The 25,698-nt window shown below is 46.5% G+C and overlaps 4 protein-coding genes across 11 annotated transcripts in view; 2 read left to right on the top strand and 2 right to left on the bottom strand.

The window, feature by feature from the left end:
• Positions 1 to 1,665: 1,665 nt before the first annotated feature.
• NDUFS3 (NADH:ubiquinone oxidoreductase core subunit S3) lies at positions 1,666 to 6,658 on the bottom strand. The gene is made up of 7 exons (XM_071744985.1): positions 6,534 to 6,658; positions 6,387 to 6,455; positions 5,516 to 5,613; positions 5,104 to 5,253; positions 4,256 to 4,381; positions 3,900 to 4,019; positions 1,666 to 1,912 (listed from the first exon to the last, which is right to left on the bottom strand). The coding sequence occupies exons 1-7, from the start codon at positions 6,577 to 6,579 to the stop codon at positions 1,745 to 1,747; spliced, it is 777 nt and encodes a 258-aa protein (XP_071601086.1). The 5' UTR covers positions 6,580 to 6,658; the 3' UTR covers positions 1,666 to 1,744.
• KBTBD4 (kelch repeat and BTB domain containing 4) lies at positions 6,599 to 14,630 on the top strand. 4 transcript variants are annotated; one of them, XM_071744965.1, is made up of 5 exons: positions 6,787 to 6,824; positions 8,365 to 8,439; positions 9,176 to 9,796; positions 12,288 to 12,394; positions 13,003 to 14,630. In XM_071744965.1, the coding sequence occupies exons 3-5, from the start codon at positions 9,205 to 9,207 to the stop codon at positions 13,858 to 13,860; spliced, it is 1,557 nt and encodes a 518-aa protein (XP_071601066.1). In that variant the 5' UTR covers positions 6,787 to 6,824; positions 8,365 to 8,439; positions 9,176 to 9,204; the 3' UTR covers positions 13,861 to 14,630. The 4 variants fall into 4 exon arrangements, with proteins under 4 accessions (XP_071601064.1, XP_071601067.1, XP_071601066.1 ...); XM_071744963.1 differs by lacking the exons at positions 6,787 to 6,824; positions 8,365 to 8,439 and adding an exon at positions 6,599 to 6,709 and having other exon boundaries at positions 9,112 to 9,796; XM_071744966.1 differs by lacking the exons at positions 6,787 to 6,824; positions 8,365 to 8,439 and adding an exon at positions 6,619 to 6,709.
• A 166-nt stretch (positions 14,631 to 14,796) lies between these two features.
• Positions 14,797 to 17,567, bottom strand: PTPMT1 (protein tyrosine phosphatase mitochondrial 1). The gene is made up of 4 exons (XM_071744984.1): positions 17,261 to 17,567; positions 17,084 to 17,164; positions 16,360 to 16,551; positions 14,797 to 15,055 (listed from the first exon to the last, which is right to left on the bottom strand). Exons 1-4 carry the CDS (start codon positions 17,429 to 17,431, stop codon positions 14,924 to 14,926), a joined length of 576 nt encoding a protein of 191 aa, XP_071601085.1. The 5' UTR covers positions 17,432 to 17,567; the 3' UTR covers positions 14,797 to 14,923.
• A 144-nt stretch (positions 17,568 to 17,711) lies between these two features.
• The window catches only part of CELF1 (CUGBP Elav-like family member 1), a 55,054-nt gene continuing 47,067 nt past the window's right edge, over positions 17,712 to 25,698 (top strand). For all 5 annotated transcript variants that reach the window (XM_071744982.1, XM_071744981.1, XM_071744983.1 and 2 more), the window contains exon 1: positions 17,712 to 17,850. The gene's annotated coding sequence lies outside the window, so the exon portion shown is untranslated. The remainder of the gene's footprint in view (positions 17,851 to 25,698) is intronic.

Genomic DNA, 25,698 nt, shown 5'->3' with positions numbered 1-25,698 from the left:
GGAGCACACGCCTGTCCCCACAGGGCTGGTTACTTTTTTTTAATGGAACAAAAGCTCTGAGTCTTGGCACAGTGCCTCAAAAAACCTGGGATGGAGTAGGAAGAATGAGGTGTGTGGGGAGAGCACATGCTTGATAAGGAATTTTCATAGTAACAGAAGTGGTGCTGGAACTTTTCTGTCTTGTGCAATATGCATTGGCATGCAAAGAGTCACCACAACAGAAAACAAGAGAACCAGCTGTGGAACATGTTGCAGGAAGGAATGAAAAGTACATTTCCTATTTAATCAGCTCAATTGATGGCAGATTCAATGTGGTGCTAAGAACTGCATAAAACTCTGAAGCTTCTGCTGATTGGTATTCCCACCTCTTTCCTCTTTCCCATAGAAGAGCTGTAATCTTTAAGGTGAGTGGCAAACGATACTGATTTTGACCAGAAAACACTGTTCTGAGTCACATCCCAAACACTGCCAGCCATAGCAGCCTGAAACAAATTAAAACAACTTGAAAAAATATTTAGAAGCCCATGTTGACCTAGCTGGAAACAAGCAAACATGAAATCTGATTCCTACCATACAGTTCAGCTCCCTATTCTTGCAAACAGATTAAATTCTAGTCACAATGAGCACTTGCCCCTTTTTTTCTTATTACTGTCCCATCCCTTCTTTCAGTCCCCTTTTTAATTAGTGCTCTTAAAAAGCTTAAGCAGTGATTCAGAGAATTCCTAAAAACAGCTTGTGAATTAGTTTATGAAAACTCTTGTGTAAGAGTTTTAAGACCTTAAGGAGGTCAGTCAGTTTTCTCATCCAGAATTGTATTACAGATTTTCTGGACTAAGGAGAAGGCACATTATTAATGGATGACTGCTGTAATGTAATCCAAGTCAAACAGGTGGTGGGTGGACCTAAACTACAGTATTTTTCCAGCTTTTTTGGAGAGGGTGGAGATTTTCCACAAGAGCAAAGATAGGAATAGTATTGCATCACACAGCTCAAAATAATTGGCATAGTGATAGACTCCTGTCTATGAGACAACAGAAGGGAGATCTTCCTGGCTGCAGGAAAAAGCACAGTCTGAAGATTCTGGAAAACATAAAGACTGCTTGACTGTGAAGAAAAAAGCCAACAAAAGGGAGTAGCATGTGAGAGATGTTACCTACAGCTCCTTCTGCTGGGAGAACAGGCACTGACCTAATAATTTGCAAGGAAACAATGCAGTGATCTTCCTGACTGTTTGGACCCAGGTACAACCTCTGTTGTCCTAATAGCTGTACCAGAACCATTTACAAAAGCTTTGTGTGTTTGCTGTATTCTTACAGTCTTCCCAAAACCCATCTTGGAGCTGAGACCCTGCTGTCCCATTGCTTAAGATACACAGCAGCTTCAGAATAACCTCCTAGCAAGCCCTGAGGTTAGGATTTACACCTCAGGTTAGGATTTACACCTGCATGGACAGCTAGCAAAAGCAGTGCAGACAAAGCATAGGAGCTACAGGGAATACCTGGACTCCATTTAATTTGCAAACCAAGAAGACAAATCCAGAGTCCTACAAGTCAAAGCAGCAGATAAACATCTCCCAGTTGGATTACCAGGATTACAAATTAGCACCCCTCACCTTGTGCTTTCCATCTAGTTTGAAAACAACATTCATGTCACCAAAGCAGGAAAGAATCTCATAGGAATTTATTATTATAAATACTATGTTGGAACAGAACGGATGGTGTGATGCATCAGCTCCCTTCTGCTGCTACTTTGCATCTTCTTTCTTGGCTCCTGCTTCTATCTTCAGGGGTTCTGGAGCTGCACGATAGGCTGGAAATGCCTCCCAAGGACTGTTCAGGTCGAACTTGCGAAATTCCTGGGATAGCTCCACAGGTTCTGCCACCACCCGTTTGACTTCATCATCATACCTGACCTGGAGCAGTGCAGAGAACACACAACAGTGTCTGCATACAGTCCCCATGGCACCTCTGCCGCTAATTGTACAGAGTGCTGACCCAGAGCACCCCCTGGTACAGGCAATCCCATTTCCCACTCCCGCAGCTTCAGTTCTCGTAAACAAGAGCCCTCCGGATGCCACCAAGGTCTCTGGGCTCTCCAGGAATCATAGAATCAGCTGGGTTGGAAGGGACCTCTGAGATCATCAAGTCCAACCCTTGATCCACTCCCCCCATGGTTCCCAGCCCATGGCACTGAGTGCCACATCCAGGCTCTTTTTAAATATCTCCAGGGATGGAGAATCCACCACTTCCCTGGGCAGCCCATTCCAATGTCTGATCACCCTCTCCATAAAGAAATTCTTTCTAATGTCCAACCTAAACCTCCCCTGGCACAACTTGAGACCTCTTGTGCCCTCTTGTCTTGCTGAGAGTTGCCTGGGAAAAGAGCCCAACCCCCCCCGGCTCCAACCTCCTTTCAGGGAGTTGTAGAGAGTGATGAGGTCTCCCCTGAGCCTCCTCTTCTCCAGCCTCAACACCCCCAGCTCCCTCAGCCCTTCCTCACAGGACTTGTGCTGGATCCCTTCCCAGCCTCCTTGCTCTTCTCTGGACCTGCTCCAGCACCTCAAGCTCCTTCCTGAGCTGAGGGGCCCAGAACTGGACACAGGACTCAAGCTGTGGCCTCCCCAGGGCTGAGCACAGGGGCAGAATCCCTTCCCTGGACCTGCTGGCCACGCTGTTCCTGAGCCAGCCCAGGATGCCATTGGCCTTCTTGGCCACCTGGGCACACTGCTGGCTCCTGTTCAGCTTCCTGGCAATCCAGACTCCCAGGTCCCTTTCTGCCACTCTGTGCCCAGCCTGGAGCTCCCCATGGGGCTGTTGTGTTGAACCTCATCCCACTGGGATCATCCCAACTCTCCACTCTGTCCAGGTCCCTCTGCAGAGCCCTCCTGCCTTCCTGCTGATCCACACTCACTCTCCAGAAGGAGAACCCTTCTTTGCTCCTACACACCTCAGGTGTCCTGGGTCACCACCCTGAACACAGAGTTTCCAACATGCAGCCCACATGAAATAAAGCATTTAGCTTGCCATGTGATAAAGGAATTTCTCCAGTCACTGAAATAAGGCAGCCTGTTCACCTGGCATAGCTGGGGACTACTCTCATGAATCTTCACAATGTGGCAGTTTGTTTGGTTTTAATTGTCCTCAAGTGTAACACCCAGAACATGGGACAAAAAGACAACCAGGGCAAAGTGTGGGTGAGTACCAGACACTTCTGACTGCCCTGATTTATTCCCATCCAAGACCAGAATTGCCACCACAGCTCAGGAGATACTGCCTGGTCCCCACCTGCAGGATTTGCTGTTATTTCTATTTTTCTTAAAACCCCCTGTTGCCAGCAGAACCTCACTATTTTCTCTCAAGATTCAACTCAGAACTGCACAAAACAACTGCTTCTGCAAGGCAGTCATTAGGAACTAGACAGATACCAAACACACTCATTTCCCTTATGGTATGACAAACAGAAGTCTGGTAAATGGCAAGAGTCACTTCAACTTGAGTTTTATAACCTAGGCCTACAAAAGAAGGAGTTCCAACTGCATTAAGAACAGTTCAGTCCTCCTTTCCTCTGGGAGTCTCTGTCTTTGCACTGGAAATTTTAATCTTTCAGAAGACATGGTAAAAGCAGAAGCCCTTTCTCTACCTGATCTGACTTGTCTCTGGTCATGAAATCTGCTCCACGTCTCTGGCCTCAGGCTGCCTTAACTTATTAGACAACATTTTTTGATGACTTCCAGTTTCCATGTAGGAGATCTATACAACTCCTCTGGGACACAAGCAAGTGAAAGACTCTTAATGCCTTCCAGACAAAGCACTGCAAAGCAATCTCATTTCTGTACTGAAGCTCAGGTAAAAGTATTGGAGAGATTGGGTAACTTCAGACATGAGAGTATCTCCTCCTACCTCCACATAACCAGAGAGTGGAAAATCCTTCCGGAAAGGATGGCCCTCAAATCCATAGTCTGTGAGGATTCTCCTTAGATCAGGGTGGTTGGCGAAGAAAACCCCATACATGTCCCAAACCTAAATGAAAGGGAGTTGCATTAGATTAGAAAAAAAACAAATAACAAACAAAAAAACCTTCATGTATTAGGTCCATAAAATCTCAGTTCTATGCCTAGTTTTGTGTGAAACTGATGCAGGAACTCATCCAAAAGCAGATCAAACACCCTTTTATCTCCTGTTCTGAAAAGGCAAACAGCTTAAAGAGGAAAATGCAACCCCCCTCCACCTCTGCTCCCAAATACACTGGCTCTCACCTCTCTTTCATACCAGTTTGCTGCCTTGTGCACAGACACAGCTGAGTCAAGAGGGGTCAGCTCATCCGTGTAGGTCTTCACACGGATCCGACTGTTGAACCGCAGAGACAGGAGATTGTAAACAATCTGAAGCAAAACCAGAAAGGGTGTTAGTCTTGTATGGCATTTATGGATCTCTCTGAAGTACAGCACTGGGCTAAGCAAAGGCAAACACTGAAATTATTTCTGGATCAGCAGAATCACATTCAGCACTTTGGAGCTAGGAACTAAAAGGCACTGTTACAACTGAGGTTCCAGTAGTTGACCACTTCTATCTTTAGAAGCTGCCTTTTAAATCAGCTCTTCCACCATCCAATGACCCCTCCTCACCCAAGAAAGGGAATCAGGAAAAGGAAAGGAGACTCATAGATTGAAATGAAAATGGATTTAATAAAGTGATAATAAAAGTAAGATCAATACAAAACACACAAAGCTATACTCAGGTCATCTAATGGCTGCATGCTCCCAGCAGTGGATGCCACGTGTCAAACACAGCAAGCACTACAGCTCCCAGCAAGAGTGCAATGGCCACAGAAACAGGAGAACAGGCCTCAGGAGCAGAAGGACAGTTGAGAACCTCCAGGGATAGCAGTCACTGAGAAAAGAGACCTGTCACCAGCAAACTTCCCATTTTATAGGAACCCCTGTAGTTTGACTACTGCTTCCACAACCACATGTTAAACAAAACCCAGCACTTCAGAGTAGATTTTCCCTTTGCTGTCGAAAAGCAAAATATGGGGTCAGAACTGCAACAGCACCCACAGCACTTGTGAAACTCTCCAAGCCCTGCACCTTTGAGCAGCTCTTACCTCAAAGCGGTAATGACGAGAGGGGACATCGACAGCAGTCAGGTCAGCCAAGGATTTAAACTGTGCATTGGTGTGATCTCGAAGGAAGGTGAGGACTGGGATGATCCCATCTGGGTGGATGAGAAGTTCCAGCTCATTGAAACAGGTCACCTGATGAAAACAGAGGAAAGGGAATGAGTACAAACACCAAGAGGACTGAACAGCAGGCTGAATCCAGCAGGACACCTGAACAGAGTACAACAGACACATAATGACATCAAATAAAAGGGCTTACTAACAGCAGTACATTTCATGGGATTCTCACAATCTTTCTTCCCAGAGCAACTGCTGAAAACAGCTAACAAACAAGTAGTGTGCTTGTTTGTAGGGTCCCACTCCCCCCTCCCAGAACAGTTTCTTGAACAGCACCTACCTGTACTTGCTGGATATACTTGGGCAGAATCTCAGCCACATACTCCCCAAAGGCACATAGCTGCTTCTGTTCTACTTCATTTTTTGGTCTGACAGTAGCTAAGCAGAAAAATAAAGTTCCCAAGATTATGGCAGGGAATACAGAAAGCTACATTAAGTGATTCCAACCCCTGACTTTATAATGGTTTTAACCAATCTCAGAGCTGGCAGCTTTCAGATCCTGCCTGTCAGTAGCTCCTGCAGAAGCCAGGCTGCATCACCTTAGGTACCTGCAAAGCTTATTTATGGTAAATCCAAAGCTAAATACCACATAGATGTATTGTGGAGTATAACAGAGCCTAGATCATAGCACAACACATGCGTCCTGGTGCACACAACACTCTGGAACTGGAGGCTGGGGTAAGAAGTCTGTGTCAGTGCTTAGCAGAAGTGTTTTTGTGCAGGAGGGGGAACAGTCCAGCAAGATGATGGAGGAGCAAGTAATCAGATGAAGATGACAGAGATAACAGGACAGGCTGAACTCAGATACTGCTCATGACATCCAGCCTGGGTCTTGAAACGTTTGGGTTTTTTTGGTTTTGTTTCATTTTCTTTAGTGGGCAAAATAAACCCGATTTTGTTTGGTGTGCCAGCACCGAAGTAACAACACCCCCCACCCCAGGTCATCAAAACACATCCTGTGTGGCTTTTTTGGTGGTTGTTATTGCTCGTTTGGGATTACAAACAACGAGCAGCATTCATGGCAAGGAGGGGGCTAAGGAGCTGTCTCCCAGGCACAGCTCTGCCCAGCAGCAGGCGGGACCTGACCCGGACCCCACCGCACCCCGCCAACCCCTCCGCTGCCCGCCGGGCCCCGCTGCCTCCCCACTCACGCCGGGTCTCCGCCGTAGAGCTCCCCGCCAGCCGGGCCTGGGCCGCCGCCGTCCCCGGGCCTAAGCCACCTGCGGGGAGAAACGGACACGGATCAACGACCACTGGCAACCGTCCGGCCCGGGAAGAGTCGCCGGGGCGCCGCTCACCTCGCAGCGCAGCCCGCGCCAAACCCCTCGCCGCCGCCGCCAACATCCCCGCCGCCGGGACACGGATGGGCAAGGGCACGGACCGGGACCGGAACCGGAAAGCGATGCCGACACCGCCGCCTCGGCTTCCCCCGGGGGGCGGAAGCTTGCGTGAGGCTTCCCGGGGACGCTTCCGGGTGGGTGTCCGGTAGCGGCGGGTTCCCGGCGCGGGGTGAGGGGGAGCGGAGGAGCCGCTGGGCAGCCCGGGGCGGCGGGAGGCTCCGGGGGCGGCATGAAGGGAGGCACCGCCGCCGCCGCAGGTGGGTGTCGTGCGGCCGCCTTGAGGCGGAACGGCGGCCGGGGAGCCCGGCGGGAGCTGCCTGGGAGCGGAGGCGGCGGTGCTGGCCGAGCCCCGGGATGAGGCAGCGCTTGGGAGGGCTCCCGCGGATGTCCGGGCGGGAGCATGGCCGTGGCGCGGTGGGCTGCCGCTTTTCCCCGAATCGGGTTTTCTGCCCCCAGAACCGGCAGGCGCTGTCAGGTGTGTCGGTGGGTTCCCCGGTACCGGGGTTGGTCACCTGTAGGCTGGCAAAGGGCAGGTCCTGGCTCTGATCAGGCGCAGAAGGTGTGGGACATAAAGGTGTTGCTGCGCGGGAAGTCTTTGCGGCTCCTGCGCTTCTCTTTTCTTTATAGTGGAGGTGTCGTGGGTGCAGAGGGGAACTTTGTGCTTGCCGGGGAGATTGTGAGGCTTTTGGTATTTTGGTCATGAATTGGGCACAAGATCTCTGGAAACGGTTCAAGGTGTTTGGGGCAGCTGGTTCTGCTGTGCCAAGAGGGCAGAGTGCTTCATCCATCCATCTCATGGACTCAGAGTGGTTTGGGTTGGAAGGGACCTTAAAGCTCCCCCAGTGCCACCCCCCTGCATGGGCAGGGACACCTCCCACCATCCCAGGTTGCTCCAAGCCCCATCCAACCTGACCTGAGACACTGCCAGGGATGGGGCAGCCACTGCTTCCCTGGGAAACCTGGCACAGGGGCTCAGCACCCTCACAGGAAAGAATTTCTTCCTAATATCTAACCTAAATCTCCTCTCCTTCAGCTGAAAATTGTTCCCTCTCCTCCTGGCACTACAAGCCCTTGAAAAAATCCCTCCCCAGCTTTCCTAAAGGTTTTTTCCCTCAAGTACAGGAAGGCTGCTCTAAGGTCTCCCCAGAGCATCCTATTCTCCAGGCTGACCAACCCCCCCTCTCCTGCTGCTCTGCATGGTCACTGCAGCATTCTGTGCTGGAATTCTGAGTGCCTTGATTGTAAGGATCAAAAGCGTGAACTGAAGTGGGAGCCAGTTTGCAGGCTTGGTACTTGGTAGAGCTGGAAAAGTAGCACTGATGTGTTCCCTCTTAATGGCAATTCCTCATTCTCTTACAGAGTAATACACAGGTACTTTTCAGGCAGCCCAGAACTATGGTATAATCACAATAAGGGTACAATTAAAGAAGGGCATCATCAGGGAAGGGATGGGACAGACCTGTCCGGCCAATTAGTGGTGCAGACATACTTCTTGTGAATAAAACTTGAGCAAGGATCTTAGGAGCCCTCCTGTACAAACTGGCATCTTACAGAGCTACTGTAAGAAAATGCATGTTTGACAAAGTAAAGTATGGAAGAATGACTATGAATCTCCTGGAGAAAGATCCTGCACCTTGGGAAACACCATCCTGGAAATCGTGTTCAGCATTAATTGAAATTTAATCAGTCACCATGGCTGATGGTTGAGGTGAAAAGTTATAAGTTAATGTGAGTGGACATCTTCTTGCTTGTTTGTCAAGAGCCATGTTAAAAAAGAGCTCTTTTCTACAGCAGTCCTTCTCTGGTTCAGAACCTCCTTGACCCACAAACTGCTTGGAGCTCTGCAAACAATCTCTGGTACCCAGTAAGAGGTGTTATCTTTTAAACTGAGTTCTCCTTACCACTTGGAGTACAGTGGCTAACAACATCTAACAGGCTGTTTTGCATGCTGAATGTTTCTGGCACATTAACAAACTGAGTGTAACCATCAGTTATCTCATTTGGTTAGCTTGAAGGGCTGGTGGTTGTGTCTGGCAGACTTCTTGTCCATCTTTTTGGTAAAACCCAAGTTCACCTTGCTTGATACCACACACAGATTCATTGTCTGAGTTTCAGATGATAATTAACTCCTCCTGGTGGTATGAACTGCTCTCTGTGGTCTTCATTAGTGTGGTGCTGTAATCCTTCTCCTGTCTAGCCCAGTTATGGTGTTGCCACATTCTTTTGGCTTTGAGAGTTTCCTAGAGTGGTTGCTGGACTTTACGCTTGAATAACTGCAGCAGTGTTTCTTTGTGCTGGTGAAATGAGTGGTGAAAAGATATGCACATCTCCCAGCTCTGCTGGGACCTGATGCTCACTGTGCTGAAAGTCTGGTATATATTATAATTTTAATTATGCCAACTTCTCTTTTTTTTGTTGTTGTTTCGTTGATTTTCTTGTTTGAGATTCTGAAGCTCAAGCTGCGCTATTTATATTCAGTCTAAAATATGCTGGCCTCTTACCAAAACGTTTGATTTTTTTTTTTTTTCCCCTGTAGCCTGAAGTACTGCATCATCTTGTTAGTGGAGAGAGAAAGCCATATAATCATTGTGATTTTACAGATTGCTGGAGGTCTGATCTGTGCAGCACCATGGACTCATCAGAAGAGACCGGAGGCTCCTCTGCAGAAGAAAACTACTTTGTGAACTACACCTTCACCGACCGCTCCCACTCGGGCCGTGTGGCCCAGGGCATCATGAAATTGTGCTTGGAGGATGAGCTCTTTGCTGATGTTACAATATCAGTGGAAGGCAAAGAATTCCAGCTGCACCGTTTGGTCCTCTCAGCTCAGAGCTGTTTTTTTCGTTCCATGTTCACTTCCAACCTAAAGGAGGCCCACAACCGGGTCATTGAGCTGCAGGACGTTAGTGAGAGTGTCTTTCAGCTCCTTGTGGACTACATCTACCACGGGACTGTAAAGCTGAGAGCAGAGGAGTTGCAGGAAACTTATGAAGTGGCAGACATGTACCAGCTGACTGCCCTTTTTGAAGAGTGCTCCCGTTTTCTGGCCCGGACGGTGCAGGTTAGGAACTGTCTGCAGGTGATGTGGTTGGCAGATCAACACAGTGATGTGGAGCTCTACACAGCTGCCAAGCACTGTGCAAAGTCACATTTGTCTCAGCTGCAAGGCACAGAGGAGTTCCTACACCTGCCTGTCCGCCTGCTGACAGACATCCTGACAGGTAAGGAGCCAGGGTATGGATGGAGAAAGACACTTTCAGACAGTGAACCAGGGGTTGAGCAAAATGGATGGAAAGAGCCAAGCTTTCAGAATGTCTGTTCAGAGGCTTAGCTAAGCTAAGCAAAGCAAAACATTCTGGATAACTTAATTCTGAATTGTTACTGGATGTGAAGCATCAATGCTATAGAAAAGGGGCACAGAGGATGGTGGTAATGCCCACCAGTTCCTGAGTCAGAAGTACTACAGGTTTTTAAACCTAAGTTGGTGACTTTCAAAAATGCAATTTATTTTTATTTGCATTAAAAGGAAAACAAAGAAGTCTTAGCAGAAACTGACATCCTATGAGCATAATCTTTTTTTTTTTTTTTTAGTTCATAATCATTTAACATAGTAATACATCAACTTGGCATTTGTAAGAAGGTATTTTTAGACTACTTCAGTGTTACTAACAATTGTACATCCTTGTTAGGATTATCTAGGCTAGGCACCCAGCTGACTGAAGTAGAGGCATTCTGACTTCTTAGGTACTACAGTAATTGCCATTCTTGTGAAGACAATGGCCTTCCAGAGTAATTGCAGTGACTCAGGGTTGTGATGGGTGTGTCAAAACATAGTCCAGCTGCCAACAATCCTGAAAGATTCTCTGCTGCCCTGGCAGGTACAGCCTGTGCTTGAAAACCTCTCTGTAATGCCACACTCACAAACCTATTTTTATGCATTTGTGTATCATGGCCAGAGGAAGCAAGAAGCAGCTCGTGCATTCAAATGTTCTGGACTAGGGACCAAAAAGATTGCCTCTTCTGGCTTCAATTAAATCATGTTGTAAATGATTAAATAGCTGTACTTTGTGTGTCATGTACTTTATATCCTGTTACAACATCAAGCCTACCATGACTGCTTTGTATGGAATGCTGGCAAATCTGTCCATAACACATAAAGTGCCTTTAAAGCTTATGCTGTGCATATGAGAATCTTTACAGATAATGCATTATGTTGCATCTGAAGAAACTGACAGTCAGAAACCTGTTGAGAATATATAAGTGATAGCTCAAACAAAACTATGATAAAATTAGAGTAATTTTGGTAACTAGCTAAAGTTTTTAAACTAAGCTGTGACCTTACTAAAAAAAAGGTATTCCTAAAATGTTGAAATAAAGCTATAGAGGTCAGTTGGCCTCAATTTTCTAGTAGGGATTCCATATAGTGACCATAGTTTTAGGACTACAGCCATTGGTGCTTGTGGTTCTAAATTCAAACAATTGCTAAAGAAAATATGTTCCCATGCATCATATATTTCCATGTAATCACATTACTCAATATTTCTGCCAGAACTTAACTCATGAAGTGGATTAAAATCTGAAATCCGCTTCTGTTGCTGTGGGAAAAATCTTACTGGTTTGCAGTTCTTCCATCTTTGTGTATTGAATAGGCAGTTAGAGGAAGCTGTTGCTGGCAAGGACTAAAATAAATTTCATGAGGACAGTAATTTATTAAGCTTACTTTTTGTTGCACTCTAGGACCCACTTCAAAATCAAAGTTTTTCCATTTAGCCACTACATATGATGAAGAATTCACAAAAATTCCTTTTGAAAGTAAACAGAGTTGAAAATACCTGTTTTCGTTCCAGTCTTCTCCTCCCTGCCAGTACAGAGAAAAGTGCAGGAATTTGTCTGCTGCCTTCAGTATTATTGAATTCAGGGTTTGTCATGAGAGCAGACTACAAAATCACAGAACCTTCATAAGGAAACCTCTCAGTTAATACAGGCTGGTGTGATAGCAGCTTGCTGGATTTCAGACTGGAAGTGAATAAATACCTAAAGTCTGTCAGGTAATGTACAGCTGATGATGATGCAATTGTTTGTGGCACAACCAAAAAAACTTCTATTATGTCTGGAAACAAAATTGAAAAGTGATACAGTCTGTTAAGTTTCCTACCATCACCCTGCTAAGGAAAGCTGTAGCTGCTCGTTGGGGATTTCCAAATGTTAAGAGGATAGCAGCAACACCAGATGTTCAGTCTTGAGGGTCAGCTGTCTGACAGTGCTCAGAGAAAGAAAATTTCTGCAGAGGGCTTGTGCTAGGTGGGTGTCTAGGACCAGTCAGAAAGGCAGCTACTGCAGTTTTCAACTAAGAGAACCTCTTTGCCTAAATGCTTAAATGAGAAAATATTTTTCAGCATCACAGATCATCCGAGTTCTCTTTCCTGCCCTCTTCCTCTCGAACATGGGTTCCTTTGTTGAAACTCATCCAAAGTGCTTAGGATCTGGCAGCTCTGTCTTCTGATATGTATCCAAACTGGTTTCATGCAGGTGTCTGGCTGGCAGTGCTGATCCTACCTGCAAAAATCTATAAACCTCTGTAACTTTTTTTCATCTCTAGAAAGCAGGGTTTGTGGTGGGAGATGGGGGGAGGGAGTCACAGGAAAAGGATGTTCCTGAGTACATACACCTTTGTCTGGATATCATAAAGGCCTTTCTGTCCCCAAACTGCAGATGGCGTTCCCTGTTCTCAGAATCCAACAGTTGCCATAGAAACCTGGATCAACTTCAACAAGGAGGAGCGAGCGGGCTTTTCAGAGACCCTGCGATCGAGTCTGAAGGTACAAAAAGATTTGTATTCCAGGGCTGGTGTAGCACTTGCTGGTGTTGCCCTTCCCAAGGCAGCAGGGTGTTCTGAAGCTCACAGGTGTGACTCCAAAGTCAGGAAACCCAAGTACCATTGAAATTCACAGTTTGTGTGTAAGGAATGCTTTTGTAGTCAGAAATAAGTAGCAACCCTGCTGACAGCTTTCGTAATTTAACCTGAGGCTGCTTTCACTAGTGACTGGAGGACTGACACAAAAACTTATTCCACCAACAAATTTCACCTGTTATGCTCAATGACCAAAGAGACCATTCAGAAATTTGAGTTTGGCATTCCCCTCATAACAGCTCTGCTCCATCAGTGATGGGACCAGCCCTTGGCTAAACCATAGATGCTTGGGTTCCAGTGAGGTCTGTTGTTCTTCTGCTGTAACAGAGGTGATTGGGACCTTGAAAAGGCTCTGAGGCTCTGAATGCTGCTGGGCGGCAGGGCCTGGGGAGCAGCTCGCAAACCTCAGGCCTGTGGGTGGGTCCCGGGCTGAAAAACTTGATTTTTTTATGTGCCACTGATGCTTGTGTATACATCTCCAATTCTGCTGGATCACACACTCCTCCTTTCCCTCAGGTGATCGGAGAAAACGTTCACATCTACCTGATTGGGAAGGAGTCGTCACGTACACACTCGCTTGCCGTCTCCCTGCACTGCGCTGACGACTCCATCAGCGTCAGTGGCCAGAACAGTCTGTGCCACCAGATCACTGCAGCCTGCAAGCACGGCAGTGACCTCTACGTTGTCGGGGGCTCCATCCCCCGGCGCATGTGGAAATGCAACAACGCAACCATAGACTGGGAATGGTGTGCCCCCCTGCCCCGCGACCGGCTCCAGCACACCCTGGTCTCCGTGCCCAGCAAGGATGCAATATATTCCCTGGGAGGAAAAACTCTGCAGGACACCCTCTCTAATGCTGTCATATACTACAGGGTACGAGATAACGTCTGGACGGAGACCAGTCAGTTGGAAGTGGCGGTGTCTGGAGCTGCGGGTGTAAACCTAAACGGTGTCATTTACCTGCTGGGGGGGGAGGAAAACGATTTGGACTTCTTCACCAAGCCCTCCCGGCTGATCCAGTGCTACGACACCAACACAGAGAAGTGCCACGTGAAGCCCTACGTTCTGCCCTTTGCCGGGAGGATGCACGCCGCCGTACACAAGGATGTGGTGTTCATTGTGGCCGAGGGGGACTCCCTGCTCTGCTACAACCCCCTGCTGGACAGCTTCACCCGGCTGTGCCTGCCAGATGCCTGGAGCTCAGTTCCATCCCTCTGGAAGATTGCCAGCTGCAACGGCAGCATCTATGTCTTCCGTGACCGCTACAAAAAGGGCGATGCGAATACTTTTAAACTTAACCCGGCCACCTCCGTTGTGACAATCACAAGTGGCATCAAAGTGCTGCTCACCAACCTGCAGTTTGTCCTGGCCTGAGCAGGAAAAACGGGCCCAGCAGCAGCAGTTCTGCTGCATAGCTGAGGCGCCCACCACTCCCAGTTACTCTGAGCTCACAGCACCCAGTGAAGACCCCATCCTCTCTGCCCCTGTGCAGAGAAAGTGCAGACTTCCTGGCTGCAGGCTGGTTCTTTTACATAGCACTACTAAAGTTGAACTGATGCATCTTAGATTTCAGAGGGACTAAATGCTATTAACTTTGATCCCTTGATGATAAGCTGCTTGTGTCTGAGGCCCAAACTGCAGCAAATGGCTTTTTTAGCTGGAAAACAATCTGTCAATAATAAATCCTATAGCATATGTACAATGTCCTTGGCCCAGACTGCTAGTTTTACTGCCTGGGAGACTGTGTTGCTAAGGTTTCAGTCACAGTTAGACATGTACTACGTCCTCCAGGGCACAATGGAGACATTTAAATATTCCTATGTCCCTGTTGTAGGAGGAGGGTCTGACAGAAATATTTACAGCAGATTCCAGAGCTGACCCCAAGACATTCAGTAGGTTGTCTCATTCAGCACTTCTTAGAGGAGTGGTAATGGACTGGGAAATTGCTTACTGCTCTGTCATCACAGCATAAAGGGGGAGATCCTTTTTATAAGCATTGGCTTCCTTTACTGTATAGAGAATCCCCACCTGTCATCGTAACATAGTGTTGGTGAGACAGAATTAAGATCACGTCCTCCTACACCTCTCTGTTGACACTGTAACCCTTTGGGTAAGAATCTGAATAAAGTCTCTGCTGAGACAAAGTTGTTTTTTTTTTTCCTTTACTGCAAGTATTATAGAACTTTGGGTGGATTGCAGTGTGGCACAGCACTGATACCTGGTGTGGGAGAGAAGAGCTGGAGGGCTCCCGGTGAACTAAGATCTTCACCATAAGGAAAAAAAGCTTTAATGAAACAGCCCAACCTCACCTTTACTGTAATTTGCGTAAAAACTTCTTTATTGATAATCAAGGAGTACAATGGTTAAGCCTTCATTAGATCATTAAAACAAGCTTTTTTGAAAGCTTGAAAACAGATTTTGATAGTTCTTACTGACACTATGCAGTTGTTCCAGCCATCATGTTCCTGTAAAATGTCTCCAGGACCTGGACTTGCTTGTGCCGAATGAGGATGTGGGGACGGATCTTGGCAATGGCCTCTATTGCTTCTTGAGGGCTCCACTGATGCAGCTGAAAAGACAGAAACCTTGCAGTGAAAATCCATTCCATCTCTGCAACAGTTAATAGATCGTTCCCAGAAGCTACATGCAACGTAAGAATTGTTAAAAAACTTGTTGCTTTACTCCTTCTGTTTATTTTGTGTTCCTCTCAGAGGGGCCTGAATATCAATGCAAGTTCATCAAATGAGTCAAATTCATCAAATGAGTCCCTCAGTTAAAGAGGGATGGTTGATGCCTGGGACCTCCATTTGTGCTTCTGTGATATTGTGATACTGTTCTAGCCCTAGTGCCACCAGACCAGAGCAAAAAGATTGGGGTTGGGTTTTTTTCTTTGTTTGCTTTTTGTTTTGTTTTGTTTTTCTTAAGCTTTACTAGTACTCCCGTGGCATTTCAGCACCTAGTTGAGAAAATTTTCCCTTCAGCACTAAAGGAAAAATTTCCAGAGAGCACTTAATGACACCAACAGAAGAATACTCAGGTGGGATTGTGTTCATAGTGCTTGCTGACCCAGTTGGGTCTGCAGAGGAACTTGGAAAACAAAAGTCCCTTGATCCTGAACTGTATTTGTTGAAAAGCTTAGAGGCTTGCCATGTCAGTTAACCAAGGAGGAAATCTGAGCAACAAAAATGGATGTTTAATCTGCTCAGCGCATCTACCCTCAGAAGTGACTTGTTATTCCCATCTCAATCTGTTCCTCCAAAGAAAGAATTAACAACAAAATCACTCAAAACCTGTCGAGGACTCTATTAATGGCTCAGAAAAATGAGCAGCTTCCTGAAGTCTTATCCACCAGATCCAGCAGCAGATGTCAGCATCAGAACATGCGTTTCAAAGCTTTGTTGCAACAACACTTGGTCTTCCCTGTGAGATCAGAACATCTTTGGCTGTGCTAATAACTGAGCTGGCAGAGGCAGACTGTACACATGAATGGAAAGACCACTTACAATGGCAGCTACAGTGCAGCTTCACCAGTCTCTCCTCACCAGTAAACATTATCTTTGCAGCGTTATAAGTGCAGATGAACGAGATGTGCAAATATAAACTGGATTATCACAGCCTAGACTGCAGTCCAGGAGACATTTTCTCATTCATTTCCGTTGCATTTGACACACTCTACAAAACAGCAGCATAAGTTTGGGGCCTGGCTATCTACCTCTCTTCAAATGGGTCTCCAGTCCAAACTATATAAAATCATTTAATATTCATGCACGTGCACATGCTCAGGATTCTTGAGCAAAAACAGACTGTAAAGGTTGGGTGTATTTGTCCAGACTGTCTGAAAATAAACCCCATTTAGCATAGAATCCTTCTTACTTGAATTAAATATGCTGCCACCACGGTGGCACTGCGGGAACGTCCTGCCTTGCAGTGCACGTACACGCTGTTACCACAGGCTCGGTGTTTCAGAATAAATTCAACACCCTTGAGGAGATTTTCCAGGGTGGGAACTCCAGTTAGATCCACAGTGCTGAGACGCAGTTGCTCCACGCCCATTGCCTCCCATTCCTGAAATGGAGAGAGCAGATTTGATAAGTTAACTTCTTGGGGTTTTCGTGTGGTGGGTTGGTTGTTTTTTTGCGTTGGTTTTTATTCCCCAGAAAGAAAACAGAAACAGTTGAGATGCTTGGGAAAATCAGTGGGGTTGCATGCAGACTTTGAAGGACAATCCTTTGCATCAGATGGATGAAAACTTCAGTTCTCACCTACCCGAAAGGAGAAGGGTACTCAAAACAGGTAGTTCAGCTAAAAAAAAAAAAGGAGGGGAGCTGGGATCTCTTCCCAAAACAAAAGGAGGTGTTGTATTTGCACAGCTTTGGGCTAGGATTCACGATCCCTTTCCTTCACCACCACTGCAGCTCTAACTCTTCACTTGCATCCTCACGGTTTTTTGTCACATCATTTCTAAAGTCGGCTTAGGTAGGAAGAAGCCACTTCTTGGCTTTCAGAGGACTTGGGGACCTCTGCCAGGGTTTCGGCAGGAGGTGGCCGGAGCTTCACCCGAGGGGCAGGGACCCTTCCCGTGGGGCGCCGGCCTCACCTGGGCGGAGAAACAGAGGAAGCGGGTCTCGTACTCCTCGTTGAGGGTGACCACGGCGCGCACGTTCTCCTCCGCCACCAGCTGCGGGCACAGGCATCGTCAGGCACCGTCAGGCACCGTCGGGAACCATCGGGAACCGCTGGCCCGGCCCGGCCCGGCCCGCCGCGCCCGCCTTACCCTGCGGCTGCGTCCCCTCAGGGGAAGGGCCCCCAGCAGCACGGCTTCGTCGATGCGGTGGAACCAGGGCCGGCTGGACCCGGGCAGCTGCGCCCACGCCGCCGTGTACAGCAGCGTCGGGTAGAAGAGCAGCCGGGCCGCCCCGGCGCTCAGCGCTGCCGCCAGACCCATCCCCACGGCGGGCAGGGCCGCGCCGCGCCGGGCCGGGCCACCCGAGGAGCGGGGGAGGGAGACGGACGAGAGCACCAAGGGCAACGAGGGGAAGGAACGCGCGCCGCAGTCGGGGCTGGAGAGGGGACCCTGGGCGGGGCGGCCCGAGCGGGGCGGTGCCGGGCGTGGGGCGGGGGGGGGGCTGCGGGGCGGCCAGGAAAGGCGGGAGCGCAGCCCCGGCCCCTCCACCTCGGGGCCGCTGTGGTCTCTCCCGGAAGCGCCGCCATCTTGCGGAGCCGGCCTGGGGCGGCGCACGGAGCGGAGCGGGCTGCGGGTGGATAGCCGCGGGCAGGGGAGGGCGGCGGCCGCCAGGAGGAGCCCGGGCCGGGCAGGGACGGCGCGGAGCGAAGCCCGCGGAGAACGCGATCCTCCTTGCGCAGGTAGCGGCTCTCCCTCTGCCACCCCCCGTTCCCCCCGGCTCTCGCCTTCAGGCCACTCGCGCCGGGCCGCGGCAGCCTCCGCAGCGGGCGCCTCGCTCCCGCCCGCCTCTCCCCCCATGCCCCCCTTCAGAGGCGCTGAGGGGCTGGGGAGGGCCCCCCCGGGGGAGCCGCCGCCCTGTGCCGGTCACCCCGGGGGCTGCGGCAGCTCCGCAACCGGGTGCTGGTTGTCGCCTCCGATCCGGGCGCTGACAGCCTCGGGCGCCGCCGCGGTTCCGGGCGCTGCAGGGGGCGCTGCGGGTGCGAGCGCGGCCCCGGGGCGGCGGCGCCATTGGGGTTGAAGGGGCTGCGGGTAGCCCGGAGCGGCCCCTGCGGCGGGGGAGCGGTCGGAGAGGCCCCGGGAGCTGATCCCGTGAGGGCGGCGTGCGGGAGGGGGCTGTGATTCGGGGTAGGGAAATGTCTGCCGGTACAGGAGGGGGGAGAGCAGAGCAGAGCAGAGCCCCGGGCGTCTGAGGCGCGCAAGCGGGGGAAGGGGAGTCGGGCGCTGTGAGGAATTCGCAGTCGGGAGTGTGAGGAGGCGTGACGGGCGCTGCTGGGACCGAGCAGGAGGAAGACGACAAAAAAGCAGGAGAGGCTGAACACGAAACGAATGATAAAAGCAATAAAAAGGTCGCTAACAGCATGAGGTTCTTATAGGACTCCTCATGAATAGGAAGTTGAGAGGCAGCATTATAATGAAGTGTGGAACCTTAACGCTTTTTCATGCCTGAGGAACTCGGGCGGTTTCACCTCTAACACGCAGTTATTCTCCTCTGCCTGAAGTTGTCGGTGAGCATTTTTCAGATGCTACAGCTCTCTCATATCGGACTGCTTGGCTGTGGTAATTGGATGTGTGTTATGGGAAGCACACTTGATTTAGAAAAAAATATTTGGTGGGCATTTACATCTTGAAATACACTTTGCTTCTAGTCCTCAAGAGTTCTGATCTTCTGAGTCTCTTGAGTTTAGCTGTGTGTGTGTGTCTGTTTGTCCTTCCAGTCTTACTCTTTGAACTAGTTGATTACAATAGTTGCTAAATATTCTCCGGGTGCCTTTAGCTGTTTTCTTTTGCTTTTCTATAGACTAGTTCATCAGATTTTACTTCACTGACTTGGCATTGCATATTCTTAATAAACCACACACCCCTTCTTTTTTTCCTCCCCTCAGCCACGCTCTTGGAAGCTCAGCATAAGGTGAGAGATACTGTGGTTCTGAGAGAGGAGCTGTGTCTGGACCTGAGTCTTTTAAGAGGCAGCTGTGTTAGAAATACTACTGTTATGGTAGATGTTTAAAAATGCTGCTTGTGTCTTTAGCTGTGACATGATATGTTAAGCTGTGCTCTTACTGTTCTCTTGCAGCCTGCCCTCACTGTCAAAATTACTGGTGATATTTATGCTGGGAAAATGCATGCTGTTCTCTGGAGTGGGTTCACCCTTTTTCCATGATCACTCTTGGGTGCTTTACATTTGTCTGTCAAGGTTTCTAATGTTACCTTAGAGATCCCTGGTCCTTAGTTACATGCTTGCCCTTATGTATCTGCTTTTTGTTTATGAAACAAAATAATAGATACAGGCTTAGGAGACCTGAAAAAAATGCAGAAGCACAGCATTCCTAGAAAAAGAGATGGTTGAAAGGTGACTCTCATAAAATCCTGAGCACTAAAACATGAAGAGAGGAATTTTAGCTGTCTTTAACCACGGGAGATATGGTAAGGAACTCCCCAGTAGTAGTGTGTACTTGTTAATGTATCCACCCTTTTGCTAATCCTTCAAAACTAGATGCATTTGTAAAGATTATCATTACATGATTAGGGGGAGTTATCTTTAAGTTCTGTTTGTTCTGTGAGGAAGGATTCTGAAATTGTATTGCCTGGCACTGTTTCTCTGAAGGGAAAAGCAAGGAAGGTGGCTATACCATAGGTATATATGCAATAATTATATATCATCAATAACAAATCCATACTTCACATGGTCTCTTGCAAGTAACCTTTTCATCAATTGAAGAATCATTGGATAAAACCAATTATGGCCCTCTGACATAAGAGAAGTTTTATAAAGTTGTGTAACTTTTCTTTAAAAATTGCTAACAATATTGTGCTGAAATGATTGAATTTTGTGAAAGAGAAATATTTGTGTGGGTCTTGAAATATTTAGACTAGCATTGAGTAAAGTAAAATAGTGCCTGGATTTCACTCTCAACTAATTAAGAAACTTTTTTACGAGCAGGGTTTTCTTTAACTGTTTCTTGCAGCTTTTTCTCAAGTGTGATTATTGATTATCAGCTACCCTGTTTCTTAATTTCATCTGTTTATCTTCTGGCTTTTCAGCCCCAAATCTCTTCAGAGGACTTGCTCTAATTTTTTCTCTGGTGCTTTTTTAGGTTAGGTGGGAAATGATACAAATTAACATTGGTTTTGAGATTTCCTGATTATTAGTCTCCAGGTCTAGTATCCAAAAAAGAACCCACTCTTCTGGCTCTTGAAGAAGAGACTGTTGTTCAGCAACAGTCCAGGTTTTGAAATCACAATGAGAAACAGCAGGAATAGTCCAGCAGACTCAGATTTATATTTCTGCATTCTTAATTGTCAGTGTTGCCATGAATGTCTTAAATGCTTGATCTCAGTCTAGGTATATTCAGTTTTGCTTCTTGGCCTTTAGTTTTCTGTTCCCCAAGACTACCTGCAGAGTTAATCACTGCCTTCAGTGATTGATCAGTTATTTGTTAGGGGAAAAAAAAACCCCAAAACCAGGATAAATCAAACCACTGTAAAATACTTAAGAGTTTATTAGAATGGGAGTTGTAAATTGAGAAAAGTTATCTAGAGTTTCTAATGGGTATTTCTCTCGAAGCCTGTGCTTCACTGAATCTTGGGTTTTGAACCTGTCACAAGGTTTCTTAAAGCAAAAGAGTGTATCTTACTTGGAGAAAAATAATCAGTAGTTTTATTGGCCTTCCTCCTGTCATTACAGACCCTTGTGTTACATGAAAAAATGCAAGATACCACCTTTTCTGTTGTTGCTTTCCTCACCTGATTTAGACTATCCTGCCAAGACACTTGTTTTTAAGGCATACCAGTGAAAAGAGAGAGTGCTAACATTGACATTTGCACGAGCAAATTTCACAAACATCAACTGAAGTTCTTGTTTACACCTCTTGTGGGATTCCATCTTGCAAGGCTAAAATATACATGATGTTAAAGCAAGAAATTTTGGTAGATCAGGGGAGAAAATGTAAACTGCTTTAAAGATCTGGTGCAAATTAGTCTGGAAATTATTTGCTCTAGGAGTGAACAGCTCACAAATCTCAACTGTGATAGTGCAGGCTTACCTGTTTGACAGCATCTGTTTCTGGCATCTTTTGTAGCATAAAGGTTTCAGGTATCTGAGCTCTGTGCATTTTAAAAGAAAGGGCATTGTTGGTAAGTAAATTCAGGGTAAACAGTGAGCAACTAGGTAGCTGTACAGGAATCTTCTGTAGCTGTCAACTCCTGTCAAGGAATTTTAGTTTGGGTGATACACTTTGTGCGACAGGTGTATGTGCATGAGGGCTTTGTGCCACAAGTGCCTATAGGCTGTCTTCTCTGTCACTTGTATGCTTATTACCCTTAATTATCATGGTGTGTTTTTGTTGTGTGGTTTCTTTTTTTCATTTTTGGGGTTTTTGGTCTTTCAGGAAACAGAATGTCCCATCTAGCACTTGCATTTCCTGTAGGCACAACACAGCATAAAAGTAATGAGTCTTTGAGATGATGCAGAGCATCAAATCTTTTTGCCAACTCACCAGTGCCTCCTTGCTATTTCCAAAAATTCCTGGCTTTCCATTTAACTTCTAAATTAAAAAAAACACATCTTGATGACAGGTGAGCTTAGTGAAGAATTGTACTTCTTGTGTTCTTTTTTTCCTGCCCATTATTTTTTTTTGACTGTACAGTGTTTATGAATGAAAAAGTGAAGATTCCTTGCACAGTCATAAGTGATGTTAGAAGCAATATTGCCATTGAAGATGACAAGTATGCAAAATCTTTGGGGGGAAAAAAAAAGTCTTGTATATTTACTTCTCTAAAGTAGTTTTGACTGCTTATAAATCTGTTATATATGCTTGGTTACTTAGGAAAAGATAAGTAAGAGTAACATTATAGTTGTGGAGTAAAGCCACTCGTATTACCTTTTGGATAGAGCATTCAGTGGCAGAATATGATCACTGTTGGGACTGGCTGTGGATGGTTCTGTCTGTATTCCACAGTCTGGAAGCTGCTGTGCGCCTGGTTTTCTGATGCAGAATTTGCTTGGGAATTTGGGTTTTAAAGTATTTTTCATTTAATTCAAAACTAAGTGAATTAAGCATATCATGACTGCACTCAGGGGAGCAGGACAAAGACACATTCTTGATTGGTTTTTGTGAGGAAAATAATTCAGGATATGCTTAGGCACACATCTAATTCTGAGCATGCTGGTGTCTTCCTGAATTTGCAGGAGCCTAAAATGCTATCTCAGTTGTGATAAATTTGAAAAATATTGAGGTTGTTGGTTTAAATACTGGCACTTCTATACCTACTTGCAAGTCACATTAATAGAACTACCTGACTAGTGCACTTCTCATAGTTCTGAACTGGGTTACTGTGTTCCCAGTATAGCTGCAAGTTGTAATTTTCACTTATTTTCATGAGAGAACTTTCATTGTAACTTCTGTAAGGCAGTTCTGTATCACCAGATAAATGTAGGATACACCAAATAGAAGAAGCAGGCAGCAGCACAGGCTAATGAATCTCTCCTGTAAAATAATTCCATTTTGTATATAAACACAACAGGTTTTAGTTTGGAGACTACCATAACGGTGTACTGAGAAAATGAGGGACTATGTCAGGTGATTTGTTTGCTTGGTGTTTGTTTGTTTTGTTTTTTAATACTTAAGGATTTGGGATATTACTTAACACTGCTTTTGCTTTCTTCCTGTGCCAGGAAGGGAGAGGAGGAGGTGCTGCATAGAAGTGGATTTCTTCTGTTTTTAAGAAGAATGCACAGAAAAAAGTTTAGTTTGTGTTTACACATTGGCAGAAGGGATTACTGGGAAAGCAGAGATGATATATGAGGTCACCATAGTAGTTTATATCAACCAGTGGAGAAAGGTCATGCTTACTGCTCTAGGAAAATAGCTAGAAAGGGAGAAGGGTTTAACAAGAGTGCTGTAATTCAATTTGGGGAGGAGGGGGCAGGCAGGAGGTCAAACCAAGAGCCTGGTATATGGATGTATGCATCCAAAAGCAACAAGGAAACCCTGGTCAGGTCAGTAGTACTCAAAATGCTGGTGGTTGTGGGGATTCCCTGGGAGGGAGATGTTTTGTCTTGTATTCAGTGGCTGCTCAGACTCATTTCATTGAAGAGCATTGGACATAGCTGCATTATTAAGGTGGGCTCAAGCAAAAGGGAGTTGAAGGAGTTTTGAAATGAATCCAAGCTTCTGTACTTTCCCTCTTTCCTCCCCTTGCCCAGTGTGACGGTGAGTGAGGGGGGATGTGTGTATAAAGAACCTTGGCATAGCAATGATCTCTTTCAGAGACCATGTATGGGTAAAGCAGTTTGTCTGCTTCAGCTCCCTGCTCCTCCCTCTCAGAGAGCTGAGCAGAATCTCTTCTGCTGAAATGTTTGTTCGACTTTCTGCTTTCTATATTTGTACAGCAGCAGTGTGCTGGTTAGCTGGGCTTGTGTGCATTCAGCTTTTGAGAGCCAGGGCTTACGATCTCTGTTGTTACATCCATCTGTCTGTCTGTCTCTGGGGAGGACTGGCATTCAAAGTGAAAGGTGATCTGTTTGGGTTTTTTTTTAAATTTTTATTGTGTAAAATGCGGCAGTTCATTGAAGTTGGGAGTCTAGGGACTGGGAGTGGAGGAGAGAAGGCAGCATGTAGTGGGTGGCAGTGGCTTCAGAAAGATGCAAGTTTTAACCTCCAAAAGAGCTGCTGTCTTCTGGGGTGAGGATTTCAATGATCTGCTTGCTTTGAGGAGTGATTAGCTAGGACCTATATCTTTCCACAGGAGGTATGTTGTCACTGCCTGACATGAAGATTAAAGAAACCTAGATCTTATCCTGGGAGAACTAACTGCTCTCTTTGCTCGTTAGGCAAGGGGGATTAATGAGGAACTAGATCCTGGCCAGCCTAGTTTGGAATCAGGAGCTGGTGATGAGGGATTATGCTGTGGGAAATACCTTGTTAGGAAGAGCTGGGAACTTGGAACTAGGACTCCTGACCACATGTTTGTATGAATTGTATTCAGGCCCTGCACACACTGGTGTGGCCATTCACAGATGCTTTTCTGAAGCAGTAGATGAGGTGAAGGAACAGCACAGGCAGTCTGGGAGCTGCTGACAGTGCAGGGAGCTGTTGGTCTGTTCTGTGAGTCACAGACAGGTGCTCAAAATAGGGACAGCACCATTAACATTGGCAATATGTTTTTAGAGAGGGAGAAAGAGGGCAATAGGTCTTAGGGTGCTGCTTCTGTCTTTTAGGGGATGCTGTCCACATGCAAATTCTGTTGCCTTTTGAATATCTATGCAAATAGGCATTAGGCCATTTGCATCCATTTTCTGTAATTTGAGTGGGGAAAACATTGTTTCACTTGTGAAACAGAAATCAAGCATCTTGCTGAAATCATTCTGGAGGACTGTGTTCTATAAGCTCAGACTGAATTATTTTTCTTTCCTAAATTCCATCTTGAGAAAGCTCTGCGTGTCTCAGATTTGGAAGAAGCACACTTTTGAGGCAAATTGGGGGATCTCTGCTGCCCTGCAGTGTCTAAATCACAGTCTCTGCAACCAGGAGAGTGTCATCTGTGTGTGACAGAGGGACATCTCATTCTTGAACTATTTGAAGTTGAGCAACTTTGTTGTGTTGCTGTTTTCTGATCATTCATTCTCTGTTTAACGGGGACAGTGCTGCAGTATTTGTTCCATTTTCATCTGGAAACCCTATGGAATTCTTTGTGAATATGCAGCTTTTGGGATGTTAAGCTTCTTTTCTTAAGTGATCTGTTTCCCAATTCTTGCATTCTGTTAAAGCCCTCTACCTTTCTCCTTCTTCCCACTTTTCCACTACCTGACACCCCAGTGATATTCTTTCATTTATACCAGCCAGAGCATAGTGGCAAAAACATAATCTAAACAGTTTCTGACTTTACCATACCAATTGAAAGCAAAACTTGGTACTATCTGATGCCAGCTATTGGACTTGAACAATTCCTCTAGTTTGAAGTATTTTCTAGCAGCATGCTCAATTTGTGTTTGTAGGAGGAATATAATTTCAAAGGCCTCTTGGAAGTACACACTATTGCTTGTTTAAAAAACTACTGTTTGTCTATGCAGTGAAAGATGTTATGGGCATGACCAGAAGAAGAAATCTATGTGCATTGAGGAGACTAAAGAGAAAGCCAGGCTGCAGAATGGCACTAGGAAATTTAAGCCTTCCATTCTGTAAGAATTTTCTTAAAGGAAATCTGTAGGAAAGTGACACTGTTCAGAGCTAACCTGTTGATTGTGTCTGGTGGAAAGCAGGTGCTTCAAGCTGCATATGTACTGAATTTGTCTTGCACCTATTGCCTGCTAGTACAAAAAGGTCAACTTATTACCCAGCCTCTGCCCAGGAGTTCAAGTGATCCATGTAGCAAAATAAAGTTATTTAGATGTATAAGGACAAGAAAGCCTACTTGCTGTATGTACTCTGTGAGTTAAAGGGAGAATATCCAGTAATCCATGCTGGATTGACTACATTATTATCCTGTTTACAAAAAATGTTTTATCAAGATGGTAGACAAGTCTGAAG

Source organism: Heliangelus exortis, chromosome 5 (assembly GCF_036169615.1).
Source record: "Heliangelus exortis chromosome 5, bHelExo1.hap1, whole genome shotgun sequence".
Lineage (NCBI taxonomy): Eukaryota > Metazoa > Chordata > Aves > Apodiformes > Trochilidae > Heliangelus > Heliangelus exortis.
Note: the sequence above shows the minus strand (reverse complement) of the source record. Positions and strands in the feature narration are given on the sequence as shown.